General features: G+C 38.4%; 1 protein-coding gene across 7 annotated transcripts in view; it reads left to right on the top strand.

Moving 5' to 3' along the window:
• The window catches only part of TTBK2 (tau tubulin kinase 2), a 174,312-nt gene that overhangs the window by 96,586 nt on the left and 51,806 nt on the right, over positions 1–25,920 (top strand). For all 7 annotated transcript variants that reach the window (XM_038580193.1, XM_038580194.1, XM_038580195.1 and 4 more), the window contains 3 exons: positions 17,872–17,937; positions 21,985–22,077; positions 22,891–23,016. In XM_038580193.1, the coding sequence (XP_038436121.1) occupies positions 17,872–17,937; positions 21,985–22,077; positions 22,891–23,016 (285 nt within the window). The remainder of the gene's footprint in view (positions 1–17,871; positions 17,938–21,984; positions 22,078–22,890; positions 23,017–25,920) is intronic.

The following is a 25,920-nucleotide window of genomic DNA, read 5'->3' as shown; positions in this document are numbered from 1 at the left end:
AAGTCACTCTGGCTGTGGAGGAGAGAACAAGAGTGGAATCAGGAAGTTACAAGTTAGAAGGCTAATGCCATGGGGCCAGTGGAACTTAGGACATTAGGGTACTCCAATGAAGGTGGTGAGAAATGGTTATATTTAGAATATATTTAAAGATTTAACAACAGTTTCTTTTGGATTTGTTAATATTGAGATGTCAAGGAAAAAGAAGAGTCAAGAGTGACTCCTAAATTTTTGTCCTGATTGAATGAATGGTCATGCCATTAACCTTGGTGGGGAAGAATGATGAAAAGTGGGATTTGATAAGGGAAAAAAGTTCTATTTCCTAGAAATTAATTTTGAGATACTTCTCAAATTCCAGATAGAAATAACAAGAGGGTGATCTGACATAGTAATATAGTAATATGTAGCTCAAAAGAGAGATCAGGACTGGAAATAGTATAAATTTAAGAATCATTTGATTGCGAGTGAAGGTATAGCCAAGGCACGTGGGTGCAAGAGTACCTGGCATTGGGGGTCCCAAACAGATGAGGTTTGGCTATGTGCCACTGAGAAAATCCAAAGGAAGAGAGATGAGTAGTGGTGAAACAAGAAAGGAATGTATTTCAATGAGGCCACCACCTGAAAGACAGTGGACTAAAAAAAAAAAAAAAAAAAAAAAATCATTTGCTCCCAATAATTAAAAATAAATGATAATTTTAAAAAATGGAACTAGATTAGATCAGCTAGGGAGAATGTATAGCTAGATAAGAAAAGTGATTCATTTGGTTACTTTAACAACTGGATGATGGTTAGAAGAGAACTCTGAGCTAGCTCAGAAGAGTGGGCAGGAGAATCAGCCAGTGAGGTAGGAGGAAAATCAAACTGTGGTATCTTGGGAGCTAAGTGAAGAAACTGCTTCAAGTATGTGGGTAGTTATCACCCATGTGATACTATCCTATCCTGGGTGTTAGAGATGATAGGTCAGATAAGGTGGGAACTGAGAACTGGCTTTCTGGGTTTGGCAAAGATGGAAGCTATTAGTGATTTTCTTTCTTTTTTTTTTTTTATTAGTGATTTTTCTTAAGAATGGTTTTGTAGAGCAATGAAAACCTAATTGGAGTGGGTTATAGAGAGAGATGGGAAGAAATAGAGAAAGGAAGTACAGACAACTCTCTTGAAGAGTTTTAGTTTTCTTTTCTTTTTTTTTTTTTTTGAGTTTTAGTTTTCATTTCATTTATTATTATTTTTTTCTGTTTTTACTTTTATTTGTGTTTATTTTATGCAGAACTTACTCCCGGGCATAAGTTTTTGTTTCTTCAGTTTTTCTTGGGATGTCTTTTTCATCTGTGCAGCTTCCTCTTCTGGTTTAGGAACAGTCTGCTCTTTTTCAGTAAGAATCATCTCAGTATGGCAGAAAGAGCTCATTTATGGGTTAATCTGACCGTGAGCTCTGTAAATTTTACTCTGCATGTTGGGGGTGTTTGTTCACCTGGATGTGCTCAATGACCAGAGAATCCACATCTAAATCCTTAAGTTCAGCATTGCTCTGCATTTTTAAGCACGTGCAGTAAAAGTTCCCCATTCTTTTTGGGCCACTGACCCGGTATCCAGCCCCACTGTTTGTCCTGGACATACCTACCAGTGTAGCAACAGCATGGTACACATTGCTTCTGCAGTGTGACATCTTTCAGATATTTGGTGGCATTTCATGTGTGCATACCCTTGATGGCCTGCTCAGTTTCATGTGTGTTCCTAAAGTGAACAGGAAGATTTGAACCTCTTAATTTGCATGATTATGTAGGGTTTTCTGGGTCAAGTAAATAGCGAACCATTTTCAGAGATCATCTTAGGCTGCTTATGGAAGAGCTGTTTTATTTTATTAAATTTTTATTTATTTATTTTAGAGAGAGTGGAGAGCTTTTTTATTTATTTATTTTGGAGAGAGTGAGGAGCAGAGGGAAGAGGGATAAGCCCACTCCTTGCTGAGCACAGAGCTCCTCATCCCATGACCTTGAGATCATGACCTGAGCTGAAGTCAAGAGTTGGACAGTTCACCCAGAGCTGTTTTATTTGAAAGAAGATTGGTTAAACAGGAAGGAGTTGAAAGGGAAGTAAAATACTTCATTCCTTAGTTTATTCTTATTTTTTTATTTTTATTAAATTTTTTGAAGATTTATTCATGAGAGATAGAAGGAAGGAGACAGGGAGAAGCAGGGCTCCTTGGGGAGCAGGGAGCCTGATGTGGGTCTTGCTCCCAGAATTCTGGGAACACAACTTGAGCCAAAGGCAGGCTCTTTAATCGAATGAGCCACCCAGGTGCCCTTTCTTAGTGCAGAATGGTGCTGGAGGTTGAAGACAGAAGAGGACAAATGAAAGCTACCATGAAGAGGGAGAGGTGAGCTAGCTTCAGCAAAATAGATTGCTGGCCTCTGCTGAAAGCTCATTTGAGTATTATGATAATTTAGGGTGAGATTGTCATTACAGTTGTATGTTTTTCTTTAGACACCTTTAAATGCTTGTTTAGAGGTAAAGTTTAGTCTAAGAGTTGGGTTTAACCTGGGTAAGGATCAGGTTAGCACTATGGAAGAGTGAGAGAAGAAATTTGTGAGAATGTTACTGTGGTTAAACATAGTTCAGTCTGTGTAAAGAATGAACTTTCCCTCTTTTTATATATCACTAGTTAGTTCCTTTTAGGATTTCAGTAGGATTTTCATAGTTTTCAATAAACCTCTAAAATCACAAATAAAATTAATTTCATACCTTTTGGATCATAATTATGATTGAAATAGTTTCTCATATTGTTACTCTAATATAAAACCAAAAGTTGACTTTGTAGATTTGTTTCATATTGTACAATTTTATTTATTCCCTTTAAGAAACTTGAATTGAATCACTTGTCTAGGTATGCCATTATGTATTTGCAAAAATCAGTATTTTTATTTTGTCTTGCTTTATTGTATATTCCAGAAGAGTGTAAAAAAACACATAAAATTTTAAAGGAAGAATATTAGACCATCTGTGGCCTCCATCTAGGTTAAGAACTAGCTCATTACCACCGTGCATCTCATCCCCTTTTCTTAAGCAGCATTGTCTAACTAAAGTTACTGTGAGTTTGGAAATGTTCTGTATCCTACTAATATGGTAACCACTAGCTACATGGGATATTGAGCAATTGAAGTGTGGCTAGAGCAAATTAGGGACTGAATTTTAAATTTCATTTAGTTTTAGGTTGCTATTATATTGGCCATTGCAGCTCTAGACATAACCTCCATTCTGAATTTTGCATTAATCAGTTTGTCTTCTGTCTTCTGTAGACCTGACATTGTTTTGGAGTATGGAACAGATTTGGGGAGCTACTGTAAAATAGTACAGTTATCATGCAGCTTTCATCTAGCCTTCCCCAGTTAGATAATATCATACATTACCATAGTACATTGTCAAAACTAGGAAATAGATATTGCTGTACTATTACTAACTCCAATGCAGACCTGAGTCAGCTTTCACTATATTTTTACACCTACTTTTTTCTTGAGGGAAGAGAGTATATGAAACTTTGTCATATGTATAGGTTCACATACCCAACACCACAATCAGGATACAAAAGTATTCCATCACCACAAAGAGGCTCCTTTAAAACATAAAGTTTACTTACCAAACTTAGTGTCTTTAGTATAGCACAGTCAGTCAATGCATTACAAAGGGAATGATGGATAGTCTCTGTTACACTACTAATGAGTTGTTTATGTGGTTTAAGAGCCTTTACTATTTACCTTTAAGATGTATTAGTTACAATAAATAGGGATGTGAGGTACAGAGGAGTCTTGAGCTATATATATTTACAGTATTCTGTTCCATATGGTTTCAGAGTTGAACTTCTGTTTACTTAATGATTTGAATCTTCATGTTCATTATTTTTTCCTCCTGGTTTACAGCATGCCCTAGTTTCCTTATTCTTTCAGCTGGCATCTACATTGGCCCTATGTGTTTCAGCTCTTGCATGCCATGTTTTCTCCTGCTTTTTCTTCTACCGGTCAGCTGAAACTTCCAGTGCCTAGGGCTGTAGTGACCTACTTAACAAAACTTATAAAAGTCTTTTTCTCTGTTACCATTCCACAATTTCAGCTATTTTCTTATTTCCATTGGGGGCTGTATTACATAGTTTGTCATGCTTTCTGCCCCTTTCTGAATCCCCTCCCTTTGGTTAGCAGTAGGGCTGGGCTTATATTTAGTGTCGTTCCTTTCTACTGCTAGATTTATTCTCCTGGGAGCTCATTTTGTGTTTTTGTTTTGTTTTGTTTTTTCATTTTGTTTTTGACATTCATCCCCTCCTTCACATTCACACTGCTGTGTATTTGTAGTAATCTTGTGTCTTCTTGTTTGGATTATTAAAAGAGTTTTCTCTTTGGTTTTCTTACATCCCCCTTCCTGTCTCTTCTTTTTATGTCCAGAAGAGTAAGCATCCCAAGCACTTTCTGAATCACGTCACTTTCTTAAACATTTTTGATAAATTCCATTTCCCTGCATGTTATAAACCAAACACCTTAATGTGACATTCAAGACCATCCTTACTTAACCTGATTCCAACCTACTTTTCCATTATTTTCTCTCACCATTTGCTCCAGCCATATCAAACACTTTCTCTAACACACATAGTACTTCCCTCCTGTGCATTGTACACAGTGTTCTTTTTACTTAAAATGCTTTTCCTTCTTCCTGTTGTAATTCTTCCAATTTTTTCTTTTAAAAATTTTATTTATTTATTCATGAGAGCCAGAGACATAGGCAGAGAGAAAAGCAGGCTCCCTGTAGGGAGCCTGATGCAGGACTCGATCCCAGGACCCCGGAATCATGACTTGAGCCAAAGGCAGATGTTCAACCACTGAGCCACCCAGGTGCCCCTAATTCTTTCAATTTTTAAAGATTTGTTTATTTGAGAGAGAGAGAGCTAGAGACAGCACAAGCATGAATGGGAGGGGCAGAAAGAGAGAGAGAGTGCAGACTCTTGTTGAGCATGGAGCAACCTAGGGGCTCAATCTCATGACCCTGAGCCAAAATCAAGAGGAAATCAAGAGTTGGATGCTCAACTGACTGAGCCAGCCAGGCACTCCTCTTAATTTTTCAAGGTCTGATTTCTTTTTTCTTTTTCATTTTCACTTAAATATCTAGGTATTTATTTTTAATAAAATTGTGCTCTTAAGTTGTTAACCACTTTTACTTTTTTTTTTTTTTTTAAAGATTTTATTTATTTATTCATGAGAGACACAGAGAGAGAAGCAGGGACACAGGCAGATGGAGAAGCAGGCTTCTTGCAGGGAGCCTGATGTGGTACTTGATCCTGGAACTCCAGGATCATGCCCTGGACTGAAGGCAGGCACTCAACCGCTGAGCCACCCAGGCTTCCTACCACTCTTACTTTTTTTCTGAAAAGATGTTTTTAAATATAATTTTTGAAGAGGTAATGTAGTTACATGGTACAAAAGTAAGATAGTAAAAATTCATCAAAGTTAAACACCTCTTTGAAAGACACTGTTAAGCAAGTAAAAAGACAAATCCCAGACTGGGAAAAAAATGTTTCAAAACACACATCTTTTTATTATTATTATTAATTTTTATTTTAAATTCATTATTTTAAATGATCAGAGTCCTCTAACAAAGCATTTTTCTAAAGGGCCCATATAAACTCTTCCCACTCTCGTGAGAGTATCTGATCCAATCATCCAGAAAGCCACACAGGGCGTGCCCTGCAGGGTGTTCTGCTTCCTACTGTGGTTATATTTCCATCCCATGGTTATAAACTGGCAGTCTGATTATGAACTGGCTACCCAAGTAGCTTGGCCATTGGCAGAGAAAGGGCTGGTTTTGCATGGCGGGAGAACTCTGGCCCCTGGGGCAAGGAGTCATAGTCATTTGCTGAAAACGGTTTTCTGGCTTTTCACATTTGGTGTGGGAGCTTGGCTAACAAGGTCTGGCACAAAGGGATGGCTCTGTCCCCAACACATGGACAGAACCCAGACCTCACTCCTGCAAAGTCCAGGGTCTGAGCCCAAGACACACATCTGACAAAGGACTTAAATCCAGAATCTATAAACAATTCTCACAACTCAATAATAAATAAACCAAATGAATAAACATGAGCAAAAAAATTGTATAGGCATTTCATCAGAGAAGAGATACTACAGATGGCAAATAAGCACAATAGCAAGTGGTAAACATCTTTAGTTACCAGGGAAATGCAAATTAAAACCACAATGAGACATCATTACACAGAATAAACTTAAAAATACAATTCTAAATGCTTGTGAGGGACAGAAATCAGAGGTTGCCAAAGACTGGGAGTGGAGGAAAAGGGATTGACTGTACAGAACTCTTGGGATGATAGAAATACTCTATAGGGCAGCCTGGGTGGCTTAGCGGTTTAGTGCTGCCTTCAGCCCAGGATGTGATCCTGGAGACCCAGGATTGAGTCCCACATCGGGTTCCCCGCATGGAGCCTGCTTCTCCTTCTGCCTGTGTCTCTGCCTCTCTCTGTCTCTCTCTCTCTCTCTCATGAATAAATAAATAAAATCTTAAAAAAAAAAAACTATAACTTGAGTGCAGTGGTAATTACATGACTATATATCTTTGTCAAAATTCACAGAACCGTGACTACCTAAAGTATGAATTTTACTTAATAAACCTGACTTGAAAAAAATTAAAAGATAAGCAGTGAAACAAATCTCTATTTCACCCTTGCTATCCCACATCCACTCATTTTCTTCCAATTTTAGTATATGTGCTGCCGAAGCGAGCACATCCACTCATTTTCTATACTGCTCTTATGCCTTCCTCCAACCTTTAGGTAGCTATATTGTTAAAATTTTTTAATGTATTCTTCCAGAATTTCTTTTTGCATATATATGATACACATGAATGGATAGTCTCATTTTTCCCTTTCTGATTCAAAAGGTAGCATGATATACATTCTGTGCTTGTCTTTTTTTCTGAAAGTGTGTATCTAGGAGATCTTTCCATGTCAGGATATAGAGCTTCTTCATTCCTTTTTCAGCTGTAAAGTGTTTTTCATTATAAGGATTTACTATAATTTATTTAATCAGTCCTCTATTTATGAACATATGGGTTACTTTCAGTCTTTTGCTATCACAGACATCTATGTAGTGAGTGAATGTCACATTCATTATTTTTACACATATGCAAGTATCTGTAAGATAAATTTCTGCAAGTAAAATGGCTTTGTCAAAGAGAATATGTGCATTTGTAATTTTGATAGTGCCAAATTGCCATCAATTAAGGAGGTTTTAAGAGATAACCTATTTTTTTTCTTTTAAAATTTTTATTTAAATTCTAGTTAGTCAACATACAATGCAATACTGGCTTCAGGGTAGAATTCAGTGGTTCATCACTTACATACAACACTCAGTGCTCATCATGAGTGCCCTCCTTAATACCTATCACCAGTGTAGCCCACCACCTACCCACCACCTTCCATCAACCCTCAGTTTGTTCTGTATTGTTAAAAGTCTCTTATGGCGGGACGCCTGGGTAGCTCAGTGGTTGAGCATCTGCCTTTGGCTCAGGTCGTGATCCCAGGGTCCCAGGAGTGAGTCCTGCATTTGGCTCCCCACTGGGATCCTGCTTCTCCCTCTTCCTATGTCTCTGCCTCTCTCTCTCTGTGTCTTTCATGAATAAATAAAATCTTTTTTTTTTTTTTTTAAAGTCTCTTATGGTTGGGGTGCCTGAGTAGCTCAGTTGATTGAGGGTCTGACTCTTGATTTTGGCTCAGGTCATGGTCTTGGGTTCATGGGATCAAGCTCCACATCTGGTTCCATACTCGTCATGGAGTCTGCTTGAGATTTTCTGCCTCTTCCTCTCCCCCTTCCTCCACTTGTGTACTTTGTCTCTCTCAAATAATCTTTTTAAAAATATTTTATTCATTGACAGAGCACAAGCAGAGGGAGCAGCAGGCAGAGGGAGAGGGAGAAGCAGGCTCCCTGCTGAGCAGAGAGCCCAATGTGGGGCTTGATCCCAGAATACTGGGATCATGACCTGAACCAAAGGCAGCTGCTTAACTAACTGAGCCACCTCGGTGCCTCTAAATAAATATATATATTTTAAGATTTTTAAAATTTGTTCATGAGAGACACAGAGAGAGGCAGAGACATAGGCAGAGGGAGAAGCAGGCCCCAGGATCGCAACCTGAGCCAAAGGCAAATGCTCAACCACTGAGCCAACTGGGTTCTCCTAAATATAATCTTTTTTAAAAAGTCTCTTATGGTTTGTTTCCCTCTCTTTCTTTTTTCCCCATCCCATATGTTGATCTGTTTTGCCACATATGAGTGAAATCATATGGTATTTGTCTTTCTCTGGCTTATGTCACTTAGCATAATACACTATGGCTCCATCTATGTTGTTGTGAATGGTAGGATTTCATTCTTTTTAATAACTAAGTAATGTTCCCACTGTGTTATGTATTTACCACATCTTCTTTATCCATTCATAAGTGAATGGACATTTGAGCTCTTTCCATAGTTTGGCTATTGTTGATAATGCTGCTATAAATATCCAGGTGCGTATACCCCTTTAAACCTGTAGTTTTGTATCCTTTGGGTAAATACCTAGTAGGGCAATTGCTGGATCATAGGATAGTTCTCTTTTTAACTTTTTGAGGAACCTCCAAGTGGGATTTATTCCTGGTCTATAAGGGTGGTTCAGTATTTGCCAATCAGTGTGATACACCACATTAATAATAGAAAGAATAAGGGGGCACCTGAGTGTCCAGTGGGTTAAGCGTCTGGCTCTTGATTTCAGCTCAGGTCATGATCTCAGGGTCTGGGTATCTAGCCCCACATTGTGCACCACACTCAGTGGGGAGTCTGGTTGTCACCTTTCCCTATGCCCCTACCCCTGCTCATGCTTGTCACTCTCAAATAAGTAAATAAATACAATCTTTAAAAATAACGATAGAAAGGATTAGAACTATATCATCTCAATAAATGCAGAAAAAGCATTTGACAATATATAGCATCCATTCTTGATTTAAAAACCCTCAATAGAGTATGTATAGATAGAACATATCTCAATATCATAAAGGCCGTGTATGAAAGACCCACAGACCTCAATGGGGAAAAACTGAGAACTTTTCCTGTGTGGTAAAGAGATCACCTATTTTAAGGCCTCATTAAATGTTGCCTTATTCTTTTTTTTCTTTTTCATCAGACTTTTCCTTCTTCCCTCTCACCAAGTGGAACTAATTGTTACCACTCCTAGACTTTCATAGGTCATTGTACTTTGCTAATGATATTCATTATAATCAGCTTTTTTAAAATAATACATTTATTTTTTATTGGTGTTCAAATTACCAACATACAGAATAACACCCAGTGCTCATCCCGTCAAGTGCCCCCCTCAGTGCCCGTCACCCATTCACCCCCACCTCCCGCCCTCCTCCCCTTCCACCACCCCTACTTCGTTTCCCAGAGTTAGGAGGCTTTATTTTCTGTCTCCCTTTCTGATATTTCCCACACATTTCTTCTCCCTTCCCTTATATTCCCTTTCACTATTATTTATATTCCCCAAATGAATGAGAACATACACTGTTTGTCCTTCTCCGACTGACTTACTTCACTCAGCATAATACCCTCCAGTTCCATCCACGTTGAAGCAAATGGTGGGTATTTGTCGTTTCTAATGGCTGAGTAATATTTATTGTATACATAAACCATATCTTCTTTATCCATTCATCTTTCGATGGACACCGAGGCTCCTTCCATAGTTTGGCTATTGTGGACATTGCTGCTAGAAACATCGGGGTGCAGGTGTCCCGGCATTTCATTGCTGCTGAATCTTTGGGGTAAATCCCCAACAGTGCAATTGCTGGGTCGTAGGGCAGGTCTATTTTTAACTCTTTGAGGAACCTCCACACAGTTTTCCAGAGTGGCTGCACCGGTTCACATTCCCACCAACAGTGTAAGAGGGTTCCCTTTTCTCCACATTCTCTCCATTTGTGGTTTCCTGCCTTGTTAATTTTCCCCATTATCACTGGTGTGAGGTGGTATCTCATTGTGGTTCTGATTTGTATTTCCCTGATGGCAAGTGATGCAGAGCATTTTCTCATGTGCATGTTGGCCATGTCTATGTCTTCCTCTGTGAGATTTCTCTTCATGTCTTTTGCCCATTTCATGATTGGATTGTTTGTTTCTTTGGTGTTGAGTTTAATAAGTTCTTTATAGATCTTGGAAACTAGCCCTTTATCTGATATGTCATTTGCAAATACCTTCTCCCATTCTGTAGGTTGTCTTTTAGTTTTGTTGACTGTATCCTTTGCTGTGCAAAGGCTTCTTATCTTGATGAAGTCCCAACAGTTCATTTTTACTTTTGTTTCTTTTGCCTTCCTGGATGTATCTTGCAAGAAGTTACTGTGGCCGAATTCAAAAAGGGTGTTGCCTGTGTTCTCCTCTAGGATTTTGATGGAATCTTGTCTGACATTTAGATCTTTCATCCATTTTGAGTTTATCTATGTGTATGATGAAAGAGAGTGCTCTAGTTTCATTCTTCTGGATGTGGATGTCCAATTTTCCCAGCACCATTTATTGAAGAGACTTTCTTCCGATGGATAGTCTTTTCCTCCTTTATCAAATATTAGTTGACCACAAAGTTCAGGGTCCACTTATGGGTTCTCTCTTCTGTTCCATTGATCTATGTGTCTCTGTTTTTGTGCCAGTACCACACTGTCTTGATGACCACAGCTTTGTAGTACAACCTGAAATCTGGCATTGTGATGCCCCCAGATATGGTTTTCTTTTTTAAAATTCCCCTGGCTATTCAGGGTCTTTTCTGATTCCACACAAATCTTAAAATAATTTGTTCTAACTCTCTGAAGAAAGTCCATGGTATTTTGATAGGGATTGCATTAAACGTGTAAATTGCCCTGGGTAACATTGACATTTTCACACTATTAATTCTGCCAATCCATGAGCATGGAATATTTTTCCGTCTCTTTGTGTCTTCCTCAATTTCTTTCAGAAGTGTTCTATAGTTTTTAGGGTATAGACCTTTACCTCTTTGGTTAGGTTTATTCCTAGGTATCTTATGCTTTTGGGTGCAATTGTAAATGGGATTGACTCCTTAATTTCTCTTTCTTCAGTCTCATTGTTAGTGTATAGAAATGCCACTGATTTCTGGGCATTGATTTTGTATCCTGCCACGCTACCAAATTGCTGTATGAGTTCTGGCAATCTTGGGGTGGAGACTTTTGGGTTTTCTATGTAGAGTATCATGTCATCGGTGAAGAGGGAGAGTTTGACTTCTTCTTTGCCAATTTGAATGCCTTTGATTTCTTTTTGTTCCCTGATTGCTGAGGCTCGGACTTCCAGTACTGTGTTGAATAGCAGTGGTGAGAGTGGACATCCCTGTCTTGTTCCTGATCTTAGGGGAAAGGCTCCCAGTGCTTCCCCATTGAGAATGATATTTGTTGTGGGCTTTTCGTAGATGGCTTTTAAGATGTTGAGGAATGTTCCCTCTATCCCTACACTCTGAAGAGTTTTGATCAGGAATGGATGCTGTATTTTGTCAAATGCTTTCTCTGCATCTAATGAGAGGATCATATGGTTCTTGGTTTTTCTCTTGCTGATATGACGAATCACATTGATTGTTTTACGGGTGTTGAATCAGCTTTGTGTCCCAGGGATAAATCCTACTTGGTCACGGTGAATAATTTTCTTAATGTACTGTTGGATCCTATTTGCTAGTATCTTGTTGAGAATTTTTGCATCCATGTTTATCAGGGATATTGGTCTGTAATTCTCCTTTTTGGTGGGGTCTTTGTCTGGTTTTGGAATTAAGGTGATGCTGGCCTCATAGAACGAGTTTGGAAGTACTCCATCTCTTTCTATCGTTCCAAACAGCCTTAGTAGAATAGGTATGGTTTCTTCTTTCAACCTTTGATAGAATTCCCTTGGGAAGCCATCTGGCCCTGGACTTTGTGTCTTGGGAGGTTTTTGATGACTGCTTCAATTTCCTCCCTGGTTATTGGCCTCTTCAGGTTTTCTATTTCTTCCTGTTCCAGTTTTGGTAGTTTGTGGCTTTGCAGGAATGCGTCCATTTCTTCTAGATTGCCTAATTTATTGGCGTATAGCTGTTCATAATATGTTTTTAAAATCGTTTGTATTTCCTTGGTGTTGGTAGTGATCTCTCCTTTCTCATTCATGATTTTATTAATTTGAGTCTTCTCTCTCTTCTTTTTAATAAGGCTGGCTAATGGTTTATCTATCTTATTAATTCTTTCAAAGAACCAACTCCTGGTTCTGTTGATCTGTTCCACAGTTCTTCTCGTCTCGATTTTGTTGAGTTCTGCTCGAATCTTTATTAACTCTCTTCTTCTGCTGGGTGTAGGATCTATTTGCTGTTTTTTCTCTAGCTCCTTTATGTGTAAGGTTAGCTTTTGTATTTGAGTTCTTTCCAGTTTTTGAATGGATGCTTGTATTGCGATGTATTTCCCCCTTAGGACTGCTTTTGCTGCATCCCCAAGATTTTGAATGGTTGTATCTTCATTCTCCTTAGTTTCCATGAATCTTTTTAATTCTTCCTTAATTTCCTGGTTGACCCTTTCATCTTTTAACAGGATGGTCCTTAACCTCCACGTGTTTGAGGTCCTTCCAAACTTCTTGTTGTGATTTAGTTCTCGTTTCAAGGCATTATGGTCTGAGAATATGCAGGGGACGATCCCAGTCTTTTGGTATCAGTTCAGACCCGATTTGTGACCCAGTATGTGGTCTGTTCTGGAGAAAGTTCCATGTGCACTTGAGAAGAATGTGTATTCAGTTGCATTTGGATGTAAAGTTCTGTCAATATCTGTGAAAACCATCTGGTCCAGTGTATCATTTAAAGCTCTCGTTTCTTTGGATATGTTGTGCTTAGAAGACCTATCGAGTATAGAAAGGGCTAGATTGAAGTCACCAAGTATAAGTGTATTATTATCTAAGTACTTCTTCACTTTGGTTATTAATTGATTTATATATTTGGGAGCTCCCACATTCGGGGCATATATATTGAGGATTGTTAAGTCTTCTTGTTGGATAGATCCTTTAAGTATGAGATAGTGTCCCTTTTCATCTCTCACTATAGTCTTCGGGGTAAATTTTAGTTTATCTGATATAAGGATGGCTACCCCTGCTTTCTTTTGAGGACCATTTGAATGGTAAATGGTTCTCCAACCTTTTATTTTCAGGCTGTAGGTGTCCTTCTGTCTAAAATGAGTCTCTTGTAGACAGCAAATAGATGGGTCCTGCTTTTTTATCCAGTCTGAAGCCCTGTGCCTTTTGATGGGGTCATTAAGCCCGTTCACATTCAGAGTTACTATTGAAAGATATGAGTTTAGTGTCATCATGGTATCTATTCAGTCCTTGTTTTTGTGGATTGTTCCACTGAACTTCTTCTTAAAGGGGAATTTTAAGAGTCCCCCTTAAAATTTCTTGCAGAGCTTGTTTGGAGGTCACATATTCTTTCAGTTCCTGCCTGTCTTGGAAGCTCTTTATCTCTCCTTCCATTTTGAATGAGAGCCTTGCTGGATAAAATATTCTTGATTGCATGTTCTTCTTATTTACGACCCTGAATATATCCTGCCAGCCCTTTCTGGCCTGCCAGGTCTCTGTGCAGAGGTCTGCTGTTACCCTAATACTCCTCCCCATAAAGGTCAGGGATTTCTTGTCTCTTGCTGCTTTAAGGATCTTCTCTTTATCTTTGGAATTTGCAAGCTTAACTATTAAATGTCAAGGTGTTGAACGGTTTTTATTGATTTGGGGGGGGGGGGGTCTCTCTGTCTCCTGGATCTGAATGCCTGTTTCCCTTCCCAGATTAGGAAAGTTTTCAGCTATGATTTGTTCAAATACATATTCTGGCCCTCTGGCCCTTTCGGCACCCTCGGGAACCCCAATGAAACGTAGGTTTTTCTTCCTCAGGCTGTCGTTTATTTCCCTTAATCTATCCTCATGGTCTTTTAATTGTTTGTCTCTTTTTTCCTCAGTTTCCCTCTTTGCCATCAACTTGTCTTCTATGTCACTCACTCGTTCTTCCACCTCGTTAACCCTCGTCGTTAGGACTTCTAGTTTGGATTGCATCTCATTCAATTGATTTTTAATTTCTGCCTGATTAGCTCTAAATTCTGCAGTCATGAAGTCTCTTGAGTCCTTTATGCTTTTTTCTAGAGCCACCAGTAGCTGTATAATAGTGCTTCTGAATTGGCTTTCTGACATTGAATTGTAATCCAGATTTTGTAACTCTGTGGGAGAGAGGACTGTTTCTGATTCTTTCTTTTGAGGTGAGGTTTTCCTTCTAGTCATTTTGCTCAGTGCAGAGTGGTCAAAAACAAGTTGTATTGGGAAAAGGAGAAAAAGAGAGGAGAGAAAGAAGGAAAGAAAAGAGAAAAAGAAAAAAAGAAAAAAGGACAAAAGAAAGAGAAGAAAAAGAAAGAAAACGAAAGAATGGAAAAAAAGTGTGGGGGAAGCAAACAGAAATCAAAAAGAAAAAAAAAGAAAAAGAAAAACACGGGGGAGTATCTTCTGATTTTGTATACTTTAAGTCCCTTGACTTCCCCTGGACCTTGTCTGTCTAGCTGGTCTTCTGGGGGAGGGGCCTGTTGTGCTGATTTTCAGGTGTTAGCACTTGGGGGAGCTGCTGTGCCCCTGCCTGGTGCAGGGCTCAGTGGGGGTTGTTTACCCCGTGAGGCCCCTGGAGGAACAACCGCAGTGGCGGGGCCAGCTCTGGAGCCCTGGAGTCAGCTCCCGCAGTAACTAGGAGCTCTCGGTCTGCAGGGCCTGGAGGCTCCGGGGCGGGGCCGCTGATCTGCTCAGCTCGGGGCAGGAGCGTCCTTGCTGTCCTGGGCCCTCCCGGCCTCTGCCTGTCCCGGGGGAGGCCGGATCCTGGGTGTGTCCCAGCGCCCTGTGCTCCGGGGCCTGCGCTGTTGGATTCGCGCTCCCGCCCCGCAGCCCCCTCGGTGGAGCCACCCCCGAGCCCCTCCGAGCCGCTCCCGCCCCGCAGCCCCCTCCGCGGAGCCGCCCCCGAGCCCCCCGAGCTGCCCCAGCCCCACAGCCCCCTCCGCGGAGCCGCCCCCGAGCCCCCCGAGCTGCTCCGTGTCCCGCCGTGCGCGCTGCAGCCCTTAGGGAGCTCGGCGCATCTCCCGGGGCGCAGGTGTCTGTTAGTGTCCCCGGGAGCCCGAGGGCATCCCCACCCTCCTGGGTCCTGCTCCACCTCCCTGCGGGCCCCTTTCCGCCCGGGAAGGTCGGTGCAGCTCCTGCTCCTCCGGGACGGGGCTCTCCTGTCCTGGGGACACTCGCCCCGGCCTCAGCCCGGCTCCTCGCGGTGCCCCTCCCCCTTGGAGGCCTTTTGTGTCTTTATTTCTTTTTCCCAGTCTTCCTACCTTGATAGAAGCGCGAACTCTTACTGTAGCATTCCAGCTGTTCTCTCTTTAAATCTCAGGCCGAATTTCTAGATTTTCAGCATGATTTGAAGGTTATCTAGGTAATTTCGTGGGGACAGGTGACTTGGGGACCCTCCTCTTCTGCCATCTTGCCCCTCCTCTCTCTATAATCAGCTTTAAATTAGAATTAGTTGTATATATGGTTGTTTTCCCCAGATGGATTGAGTTGTCTTTCTGCTTAATAGGTGGTTGAATTTTCTTGACCTGGCATTATTTCTTTGATGAGTCCTATCAAGATCTTTCTAAATAGCTGATCTCTCTTTATCTGTAGCTTAACCTTTCCCTTGAAGTAGCAAAGTCAGGTGCACTCTTAACTGGAAAGAATCCTCTGTGTTTATCTTGGCTAGAGTCTATCAGGGAGATGTCTATGTGTCTGATTAACTGTGGACTGGGCTGCAGAGTGTGGTAGTATCTCTAGAGATTTGTATCCTTACAGTTACTGAATGAAAATAATTAGGCAAAAGTACATACTACAAAAACATTTTTGTCAGTGAAGGCTCTTGTCAGGTAATGAATAAAAGTACAACCAATGAAATGTTAGTGAAAAGGGTTGATAGTAGGTTTTCATATATAATCCTATACATTCTTTGTCTAGAAAAGAAATCTGTGATCTCAAAGTTCCATCGAATTGAGAATATTAGATATTCTTGTTACTTGTGCTATATTAGGAAAATATCGATGTCTACTGATTATGATTATCAATGAATGGCAGCTAAGAAAAGGGATTTAAATATATCACAGAAACTTTTGATTCCTGAGAGTTGTAATTTAATACAAAGAATATTTTTTAAACAGTTAACTCTTAAGACAAAAACAAAAAGGAGTAATTAAATAGGGAAGAGAAGGGCAACTGGCTGGCTCAGTCAATAGAACATGTAACTCTTGATCTTGGGGTCGTGAGTTCAAGCCCCATGTTGGGTGCAGAGCTTACTTAATTAAAAATGAAATGAAATGAAAATTTTAAGAAAGGGAATACAGAATTTCATGAAAGAAGAAATAGAAAATTAACTTGAACAAATAACACGTAGATTACAAAAATGATCAAACAAAGGAAAATACATATATCTTATAGCATATGACAAGAATGATTCTGATAGCTAAGGATTTTTAAAATAACATTTATTATAGTCTTTTTCTGACTATAAAGGTAATACATCTTAATTGAAGATAATTAGAAGTTACTGGGAGAAAAAGTCTGCTAATGGAAATTATTGGCTGTGATCATTTTCATGTTTTTCAAGTTTTCATATTGAGCTGTGGTGCCATCTGTGAGTTCTTAGGGTACTGACTTGAAGCTTGTGAAGCAGTAGAGTAGAAACAGTGTATGATTTTAATCAAAAGACCTTGGTTGATTTGGTTCTATCACCTACTAATTCTGTGTCTTCAGATAAATTTAGATAACTGTCAGAGCCTGTTTCTAGGTCTGTGAAATGAGCAAGACCAAGACCTTGCCATTACAGAGTATATAGTTCAATGGAAGAAGATAGGCAGTGAACAAATAAGTAGAAATGTAAATAAAATTGATTTTAGGCAATTAAAGATATTGTGAGAAAAAAATAAAGCAAAGTAAAAAAAGAATGGAGTGGCATTGAAGGGAGATGGGTAGTATTTTAGATTAGGATAATTAAGGAGCACTTCTGAGGAGGGGTCATTTGAGCAAAGGGCTAAGTGTGGGATAGAAGAGCTAGCCATGGGAGGTATGTACAGAAGTGGTTTTCCAGCTGGAGAGAATAGCAGAATAAGCTAGAAACATAGTTGATTGTAGTAAAAAGTGTAAGTACATCCATTGGAATGAGGCCATTGTCAAATCATGGAAATCTTATAGGCCAAATAAGAAGAGTTTGGACTTTATTCTAAGTTGAGCTCTCCAGAGCTGGGATCATGTATCCTTCATGTTTGGGTTTATTCCCCATACCATACCAGTAACTTGATTTATGAATATTTGAACTACATATATATGTATATGGAGGGATATAAATTGCCATCATCTTCAAATTGAGTTTGAATGAAATAGCCAGGACATGAAGAGGCTGGCATCTTTACTTAGAGATTCCTTATGGTCTTATTATACTTAAATGTAACCAGAGCCTGCATATTAATGTATATACTACAGTGCTTGGCATGATTCTGGATATATGAAAGCATTTAGTGTTTTCTAATGTATAGAATTTGTCATAAATGCTACTTTATTTTAAAATGTAGTAGAACAAAATGGGGCTCACTGATAATTAAAATGTTAGTAGTTTTTAAACATGATTTAGAGATATCTAATTTTCTGTAATTTCACAATAAAAAATTGGAAATTTAAGTAGTATTTTATTGTGACAGTAATGCATGTTTTTCCCATCTACTTCATGGGCTCAAATGTGCTGAGTCTTTTGCTATTTGAAGCTTATTTTATTACTCTTTGCTTGGTTTTGTTGTAGCCTCGAGCTGTGGCAGGCTTTCGAGGGACAGTTCGTTATGCATCAATCAATGCTCATCGAAACAGGGTAGGTATCTGAAGTAGAGTCATATCTAAATATGCTCATTACTTGATTCAGATTGACTTTTTTACATTAGAGTACACAAGTATTGAAGGTGCTTGGGCGCAGAAAGTAAGGTATTAGTAATACTAATGTACCATAGTGTATATAGTAGATAATAGATGTGCAAGTCACATAAAAATAATGTTGTATTTGCCAAATAGATAATAGCTCTGTGTGTGTGTGTGTGTGTGTGTGTGTGTGTGTGTGTAGGAAACCTTGTATCCTTAATTAGGTAAAAGTATTAAATTTATAATAGAATTTTGAAGAAATAGAACCATCTGTATTCTAATCTTGAGAAGTTATTTGGGAACATCATACTATCAATACCTAAGGAAATATAGGGATCATCATTTTATCTGTAGTATGCATCTAATTTGTGATAACCCCTCTCCATTCAGTCTTTTCTTTTCATGAAGATCTCAAGTACAAACAACTTCTAAGTTTTCATCTTCGGAAATTATACGTTTTGGGTTAAATTTTTAAAGTCTCTCTCTTTTTTGCTACTTTTGTTCTCTATTTTTTTTTCTCACTCTGAACCTTAACTATGAGTAGGCAAGGTGGGTATTTTATGAACTTTCAGTTCTTAAACTTGTCTGGTTGGAGCTGAGAAATTTAACATGTGACTCCTTGATAAAATAAAGAGAAGTCTTTTCTTGATCTTGTGTTACCTTGTTTTTGTTCTGTGAAGCCGAAATTGCCTTAATGAAAATTTGACTAATGCTAACTAACTATAGTAGGAAGAGTATGTTATGCTATAACATATAAGTTAATTTGGTTCCTAATAATATGATTATAAATTGAAAACAGGAAAAGTATATTTATCAGTGTATGATGTAGGACTCTGCCAAGCATTTCAGCTAATTTGGTTTGATTCAATGTTATATTAACTTATGGCATCCAGTCAGGGTGCCTGTCTGGCTGGCCTAGTCAGAAGAACATGCAGCTTGATCTTGGAGTTGTGAGTTTGAACCCCATGTTGGGTGCAGAGATTACCAAAAAGTAAATAACTTTAAAAAATTATGGCATCTGGTCAATTCTTCTGTCTTGAAAAGAAAGTACTCTTATTTTCCAGAAACATTCTTAAAAGCCTGTAGAATTACCAGTCTTTCTAATTAATTCTATTTAAAAATCTGGTCAACATTGGAATCTTTGAGATAGGACACTTTCTGAGATAAGCATAAACATTTCCAGAGATGATACAGCTTTTTAAGCATTTCCACAATATCTAGTAGAAAGATTATATATTTTTACTTTTTTTTTTTAATCTGTAGAGATCTCTTATAAAAGCTTTTCCAGCCCATGGAGTGCTCTTGCAATTAACTCTGTTAACCTTCATATTATTTGCTATTCATCTGATCTTGGTAGAGGAATTTGATAATGTCTGTCAGCAGTTTCTACCATGCTTTTCTGCTTCTAGCACACTTGAAGAGTAGAATGCTTTACACAGCTTCACAGTGGTTGTTAGCTTATGTGATAATGTAGGAATGCAACTAGTGGAACTTTCAGAAGTACTTGTCTAATTTTTAAAAACTGCTCAGATAATTCTAGCATACTTTTTTCTTCCCTATTCTGTGACCCTGATTTGATAATTTCTAAACTTAATGCCCTCCATTTCTGTTTTTTTTTTGTTTTTTGTATCTTAATCTTAAATTCTTAACATGAATAATTCCCAGACCAGTAGAGGACTTTTCAAAATACTTGAACTCTGTTCACTACATTATTGTCCTACATCTCAGTCCTTCGTTAATAAATGTTTTATTTCAGTAATTTGAAGAAATTCTGTCTTCTGGTTCTGTGGTTGCTTTTGAGAGGATCTTTGTTCATTTAGTTGTTATTTTGTATTTACTTTGTCCTTTTTCTTTGACTATTTTAGATATCTTTTGTCTTTGCTATTCAACAGATAAGTTGGAATATGCCTAGATGTGGATTTCTTTATAATTATTCAGTTTGGGATTTGTTATGCTTCCTAAATCTGAACATTCATGTCTTTCATTCATTCTGGAAGATTCTCAGACATTTCTTCTTTAAATATTGCCTCTTTCCCCTTCTTTCAATACCTCTTTTTTCATATCTCAAATTGAGGTATGTTAGATCTTATTCTGTCTTCCATGTCTCTTAAGTTCACTCTCAGATTTTCTAACTCTTTTATGTCTCTGTGTTGCATTCTAGATGTTTTCTTCAGATTTATCTTCCAGTTCATTAATTTTTTTTCTGTTTTTTTTTAAAAGATTTTATTCATTTATTCACAAGACACACCGAGAGAGAGGCAGAGACATAGGCACAGGAAGAAGCAGGCTCCCTGCAAAGAGCCTGATTATGGGATTCCATCCCAGGACTCCAGGATCACAACCTGATCCAAAGGCAGACACTCAACCACTGAGCCACCCAGGTGTCCCTTTTCTGCTGTTTTTGATCAGCTTTCTAACCTAGCCATTGAATTTTTAATTTCTAGATGTTCTTTTTGGTCCTTTTTGAAATCAAATAGGCCTTTTTATTTTTTTAGATAGGATATTGTTCCTTTCTCATAATTTTGAGTCCATGTTTTGGTTAAGCATTTTAAACATTTTTATTTTGTGCTCTTTATCGTATAATTCCATATCTGAAATTCTTGGATATCTAATTCTGCTGTATAATTTCTCTTGTCATTAGCTTATGATAGCTTGCTTCCTAATGTATTTTATACTTTTGAATGAGCTTATATTTTGTGGGCCTTTATCTATAGGACTTTTGTGAGGCTTGATTTAAGGGTGCTTTTATCTTGAGGATTTTCAGTTGCTTCTGTCATTACTGCAGGACAGGATCACCCAGAAAACAATTTCTGGACTTGATTTCCCAGTGGTATAAATTTAAACCCCAAATCTGAGTGAGGGGCAGGCCTGTAGTAACAAATTTTCAGGGCAATTTTTTAAACTACTTACTTTATTCCTTTGATAGTGGTTAAATTTTACAGAAAAAAAATTATTGCAGTATAATGTACACACCAATATTGCACTAAAGATAGTCCTTTGAGGGTCCTAGCTATTTGGTAAGGACCTAAGGGGAAGTGTTTCAGGTACAACTCCTGTCTTTTGTAGACTTCATACTTTTACACCTATCCCCTTCTTGATTGTAAGAACCTTGGTTGACACAGCCTGTACCAGATGCATCTAAAACCAAAGCTTCAGCATCAGCTTGCTTCCCTTGTTTCCAGCTTTCTTTTAATTTTGGCTTTTAGGATTTGCTTTAATTCTTTTTTTTTAATTGTGATAAAAAACATATCACATTAAATTTACCATGTTAACTTTTTTTTAAAGTATAGTTGACACACAATGTTATATTAGTTTAAGGCATACAACACAGTGATGCAGCAACTTTGTATCTTATACTATGCTTGCTCACGGATGTAGCTACCATCTATGTTAACCGTTTTTTTAAAGATTTTATTTATTCATGAAAGACAGAGAGAGAGGCAGAGATACAGGCAGAGGGAGAAGCAGGCTCCATGCGGGAAGCCTGATGAGGGACTCAATCCCAGGACTCTGGGATCACGCCCTGAGCCAAAGACAGATGCTCAACTGCTGAGCCACCCAGGTGTTCCCTATGTTAACCATTTTTAAGTGCACAATTCAGCAGTGTTAAGTATATTCACATTAGTGTGCAACAAAGTTCTAGAAGTTTTTCATTTTGCAACACTGAAACTCCATATCCACTAAATGCTAAGTTACCCTTCCCCTTTCCCTCAGCCCTTGGCAATCACCTTCCCTTGTTAATGAACTCATTTATGAATTAACAGGCTGTTAATTATATTTCCAGTATTTCTGGGGTTTTGGGTGTTTTTTGTAGCAAAAAATATTTCATTATATCCATTCTGTTATATAGATTGTTACATAGCTATGTAGATATATGTACCAGAAGATTTTAGGGGAAATATATTCAAATTTTTAAGAAATACAATGGTTAGGCTTTAGACAGTTTCATATACACAGAAGGAATAATAATGTAATGTGAATGAATTCTGTTTTACTTATGAAGGAAATGGGAAGACATGATGACCTTTGGTCCTTATTCTACATGTTGGTGGAGTTTGTGGTTGGTCAGCTGCCTTGGAGAAAAATAAAGGACAAGGTAATTTTGGAAATATCAGTTTTGGTAAGGGAAGGAATAAAATTTTCTCCTGGGTAGACATAACAGATAAGAATATACTCACATATAAGAACTAAAATTAAGCTGATAATTCAAGCTCAAATTAATGTTACAATTTTTTTCTGTGTACATGGAGAATACTCATTTAAGTATCTATTAAATCATCACTTCTTTTTTTTAATTAATTTATTTATTTATGTATGTATGATAGTCACACAGAGAGAGAGAGGCAGAGACACAGGCAGAGGGAGAAGCAAGCTCCATGCACCGGGAGCCTGATGTGGGATTCGATCCCGGGTCTCCAGGATCGTGCCCTGGGCCAAAGGCAGGCGCTAAACTGCTGCGCCACCCAGGGATCCCCTAAATCATCACTTCTGATATGATTTCTGGCTTTCTCTCAAGACCTTTTTTCCCCCCTAGACCTCCTTTTTCTTTTTTAAAAGTCACATAAGCTTTTAAATTTTAATTATTACATTATATTGTTTAATTTGAAAACTGAATATATGTGTTGATTTTAAAAAGTAGACTAGATTTAAGATCAACTCTTTATTTTGGCAAACTGTCAATTCACTAATGCAGAACTCTGTGTTACCCTTTTGGTTATGTATTACAATCCTCCCACCCCACCCCCATAGAGCAGTGTACATTAAGCTATTAGTAAGAGCTCAGTTCTTGCTTGATGCATAATTACCCACTATCTCATTCCCTACTACCCTTGAGACTGTTACTGAGAGACTGTTAATGTGTAGCTGCCAAGAGAAATTGACTTTGGTTCCTGTTCTCTTTACTTCCCAGGAGCAAGTAGGCTCTATTAAGGAGAGGTATGACCACAGGCTTATGTTGAAACATCTTCCTCCAGAATTTAGCATCTTTTTGGATCACATCTCCTCTTTGGATTATTTTACAAAACCAGACTACCAGGTAATCATCTTTGTGGGTTTTGTGGGTTAATTCTTCTCTCATTTAGTCTTTGTCTTCACTTGTTACAGCTTTGAGGGTATTGTATATGAGTATGGGAGACCCCTAGAATGATATTATTGTAATACATCCTGAGAAATTGCAGTGAAATTGACTGATGAGGCCTGTGTGTGTGTGTGTGTGTATGTGTGTAAGTTTCCTTCCCTTCTGGATGGACATACTTAATTAGAGTTTTAGGTTTATTATTGAACAGATTTTCCAGTTCCTGCTGTGATTCATTTGATATATAGAGCTGCTGATAGTTCAAATTATGTAAATCCTATAGCTAATTTGTTGACCAGAAGGAAATGTCCAGCTAGGTAATGTATCTGCTGAGGGCCTAAGGGCTGTAGTATCATATGTTAAAGTGCTATGGAACAATAATCAGTGAAGATTATTGGCTCCATTTTATCTGTGGTCAGTGAATCATTTCCTTAGGGTATCCATTAATAAGGCCTTATAAGGATTGACTAGGTTTACCACAAATTGCACTCTTATCCCCAACCAACTATATTTCAGAAGATTCTGTTGCTCTCAGGGAGAACTTAGAGCTTAATGCAAAATAATCCCTACCACTGAACATATAAATGAAGCCACACATAGATTAAAATAGGCATACGTCATTTCATTGCATTTGCTTTATTGCACTTTGCAGATACTGCGTTTTTTTTTTTTTTAACAAATTGAAGGTTTGTGGCAACACTGCATTGAGTCCCATAATTTTTTGAATACCTTTTACTTATTTCATGTTTCTGTCACAGTTTGATAATTTTTGAAATATTTCAAACTTTTTCATTGTTATATATGCATAGTGATCTATAATCACTGATCTTTGGTATTACTATTGCAATTGTTTTGAGGTGCCATGAACTCTACTCACGTAAGATGGTAAACTTAATCCATAAGTGTTGTGCATGTTCTGACTGCTCCACTGATCAGCCATTCCCCATCCCTCCCTCTCCTTGAACCTCCCTTTCCCCTGAAACACAACAATCCTGAAATTAGGCCAGTTAATAATCCTATAGTGGCTTCTAAGTGTTCAAGTGAAAGAAAGAGTTGCATATCTCTCACCTTAAAGCGAAAGCTGGAAATGATTAAAGCTTAGTGAGGAAGGCATGCCAAAAGCCAAGGTAGGCCTCTTGTGCTGAACAATTAGGTTGTGAATGCAAAGGGAAAGTTCTTTTTTTTTAAAATATTTTTTATTGGAGTTCAATTTGCCAACATATAGCATAACACCCAGTGCCCATCCCATCAAGTGCCCCCCTCAGTGCCCATCACCCAGTCACCCCCACCCCCCGCCCACCTCCCTTTCCACCACCCCTTGTTCGTTTCCCAGAGTTAGGAGTCTCTCATGTTCTGTCTCCCTTTCTGATATTTCCCACTCATTTTTTCTCCTTTCCCCTTTATTCCCTTTCACTATTTTTTTATATTCCCCAAATGAATGAGACCATAAAATGTTTGTCCTTCTCCGACTGACTTACTTCACTCAACATAATGCCCTCCAGTTCTGTCCACGTCGAAGCAAATCGTGGGTATTTGTCGTTTCTAATAGCTGAGTAATATTCCTTTGTATACATAGACCACATCTTCTATATCCATTCATCTTTCAATGGACACCGAGGTTCACATTCACACCAACAGTGTAAGAGGGTTCCCCTTTCTCCACATCCTCTCCAAGATTTGTTGTTTCCTGTCTTGTTAATTTTCCCCATTCTCACTGGTGTGAGGTGGTATCTCATTGTGGTTTTGATTTGTATTTCCCTGATGGCAAGGGATGCGGAGCATTTTCTCATGTGCTTGTTGGCCATGTCTATGTCTTCCTCTGTGAGATTTCTGTTCATGTCTTTTGCCCATTTCATGATTGGATTGAAAGTTCTTGAAGGAAATTAGAAGTCCTACTCCACTGAACACGTGAATGATTAGAAAGCAGAAGAGCCTTACGGCTGATATGGAGAAAGTTTTAATGGTCTGAACAGAAGATCAAACCAGCCATAACATTCCCTTAAGCCAAAGCCTAATCCAGAGCAAGATCCTTACTCTCTTTATGAAGGCTGAGAGACATGAGGAAGTTTCCAAAGAAAAGTTTGAAGCTAGGAGAGGTTGGTTCATAAGGTTTAAGTAAAGAAGCTTTCACTATAACATAAAAGTATAAGGTGATGCAGCAAGTTATCCAGAATATCTAGCTTCTGAAGGTGGCTATTTCACTAAACAACAGATTTTCAAGGTAGACAAAACAGTCTTCTATTTGAAGAAGAGCATCTAGGATTTTCATAGTTAGAAGTCAGTGCCTGGCTTCAAAGTTTCAAAGGACAGCTTCACTCTTTTGTCAGAAGTTACTGCAGCTGGTGACTTGAAGTTGAAACCAGTGTTCATTTGCCATTCTGAAAATCCTAGGGCCCTTAAGATTGTGCTAAATCTGCTCTGCATGTGCTCTATAAATGAGACAATACCCAGATGATAGCACATCTGTTAACAACATGGTTTACTAAATATTTTAAGCCTACTGTTAGGACCTACTGCTCAGAAAAAAAGATACCTTTCAGAATATGCTCACTGACAGTGCACCAGGTCACTCAAGAGCTCTGTTGGAGAAGTAAATGAGATTAATGTTGTTTTCATGCTGTTAACATAGTATCCATTCTGCAACCCATGGTTCAAGATGTCGTTTCAACTTTCAAGTCTTACTATTTAATAAATAAATTTTGTAAGGCAAAAGCTGCTGTAGATAATGATTCCTCTGATGGATCTGGGCAAACTAAATTAAAAACTTGCTGGAAAGGACTCACCATTCTAGATGCCATTAAAGACATTGATGATTCCAAGGGAAGAAGTCAAAATATTATCACTAACAGGAGCTGGGGGAAGTTG

The sequence above is a fragment of the Canis lupus genome, chromosome 30 (assembly GCF_011100685.1).
Source record: "Canis lupus familiaris isolate Mischka breed German Shepherd chromosome 30, alternate assembly UU_Cfam_GSD_1.0, whole genome shotgun sequence".
Taxonomy (NCBI): Eukaryota; Metazoa; Chordata; class Mammalia; order Carnivora; family Canidae; genus Canis; species Canis lupus.
The sequence above is the reverse complement of the archived record's forward strand: the minus strand, read 5'-3'. Positions and strand labels throughout refer to the sequence as shown.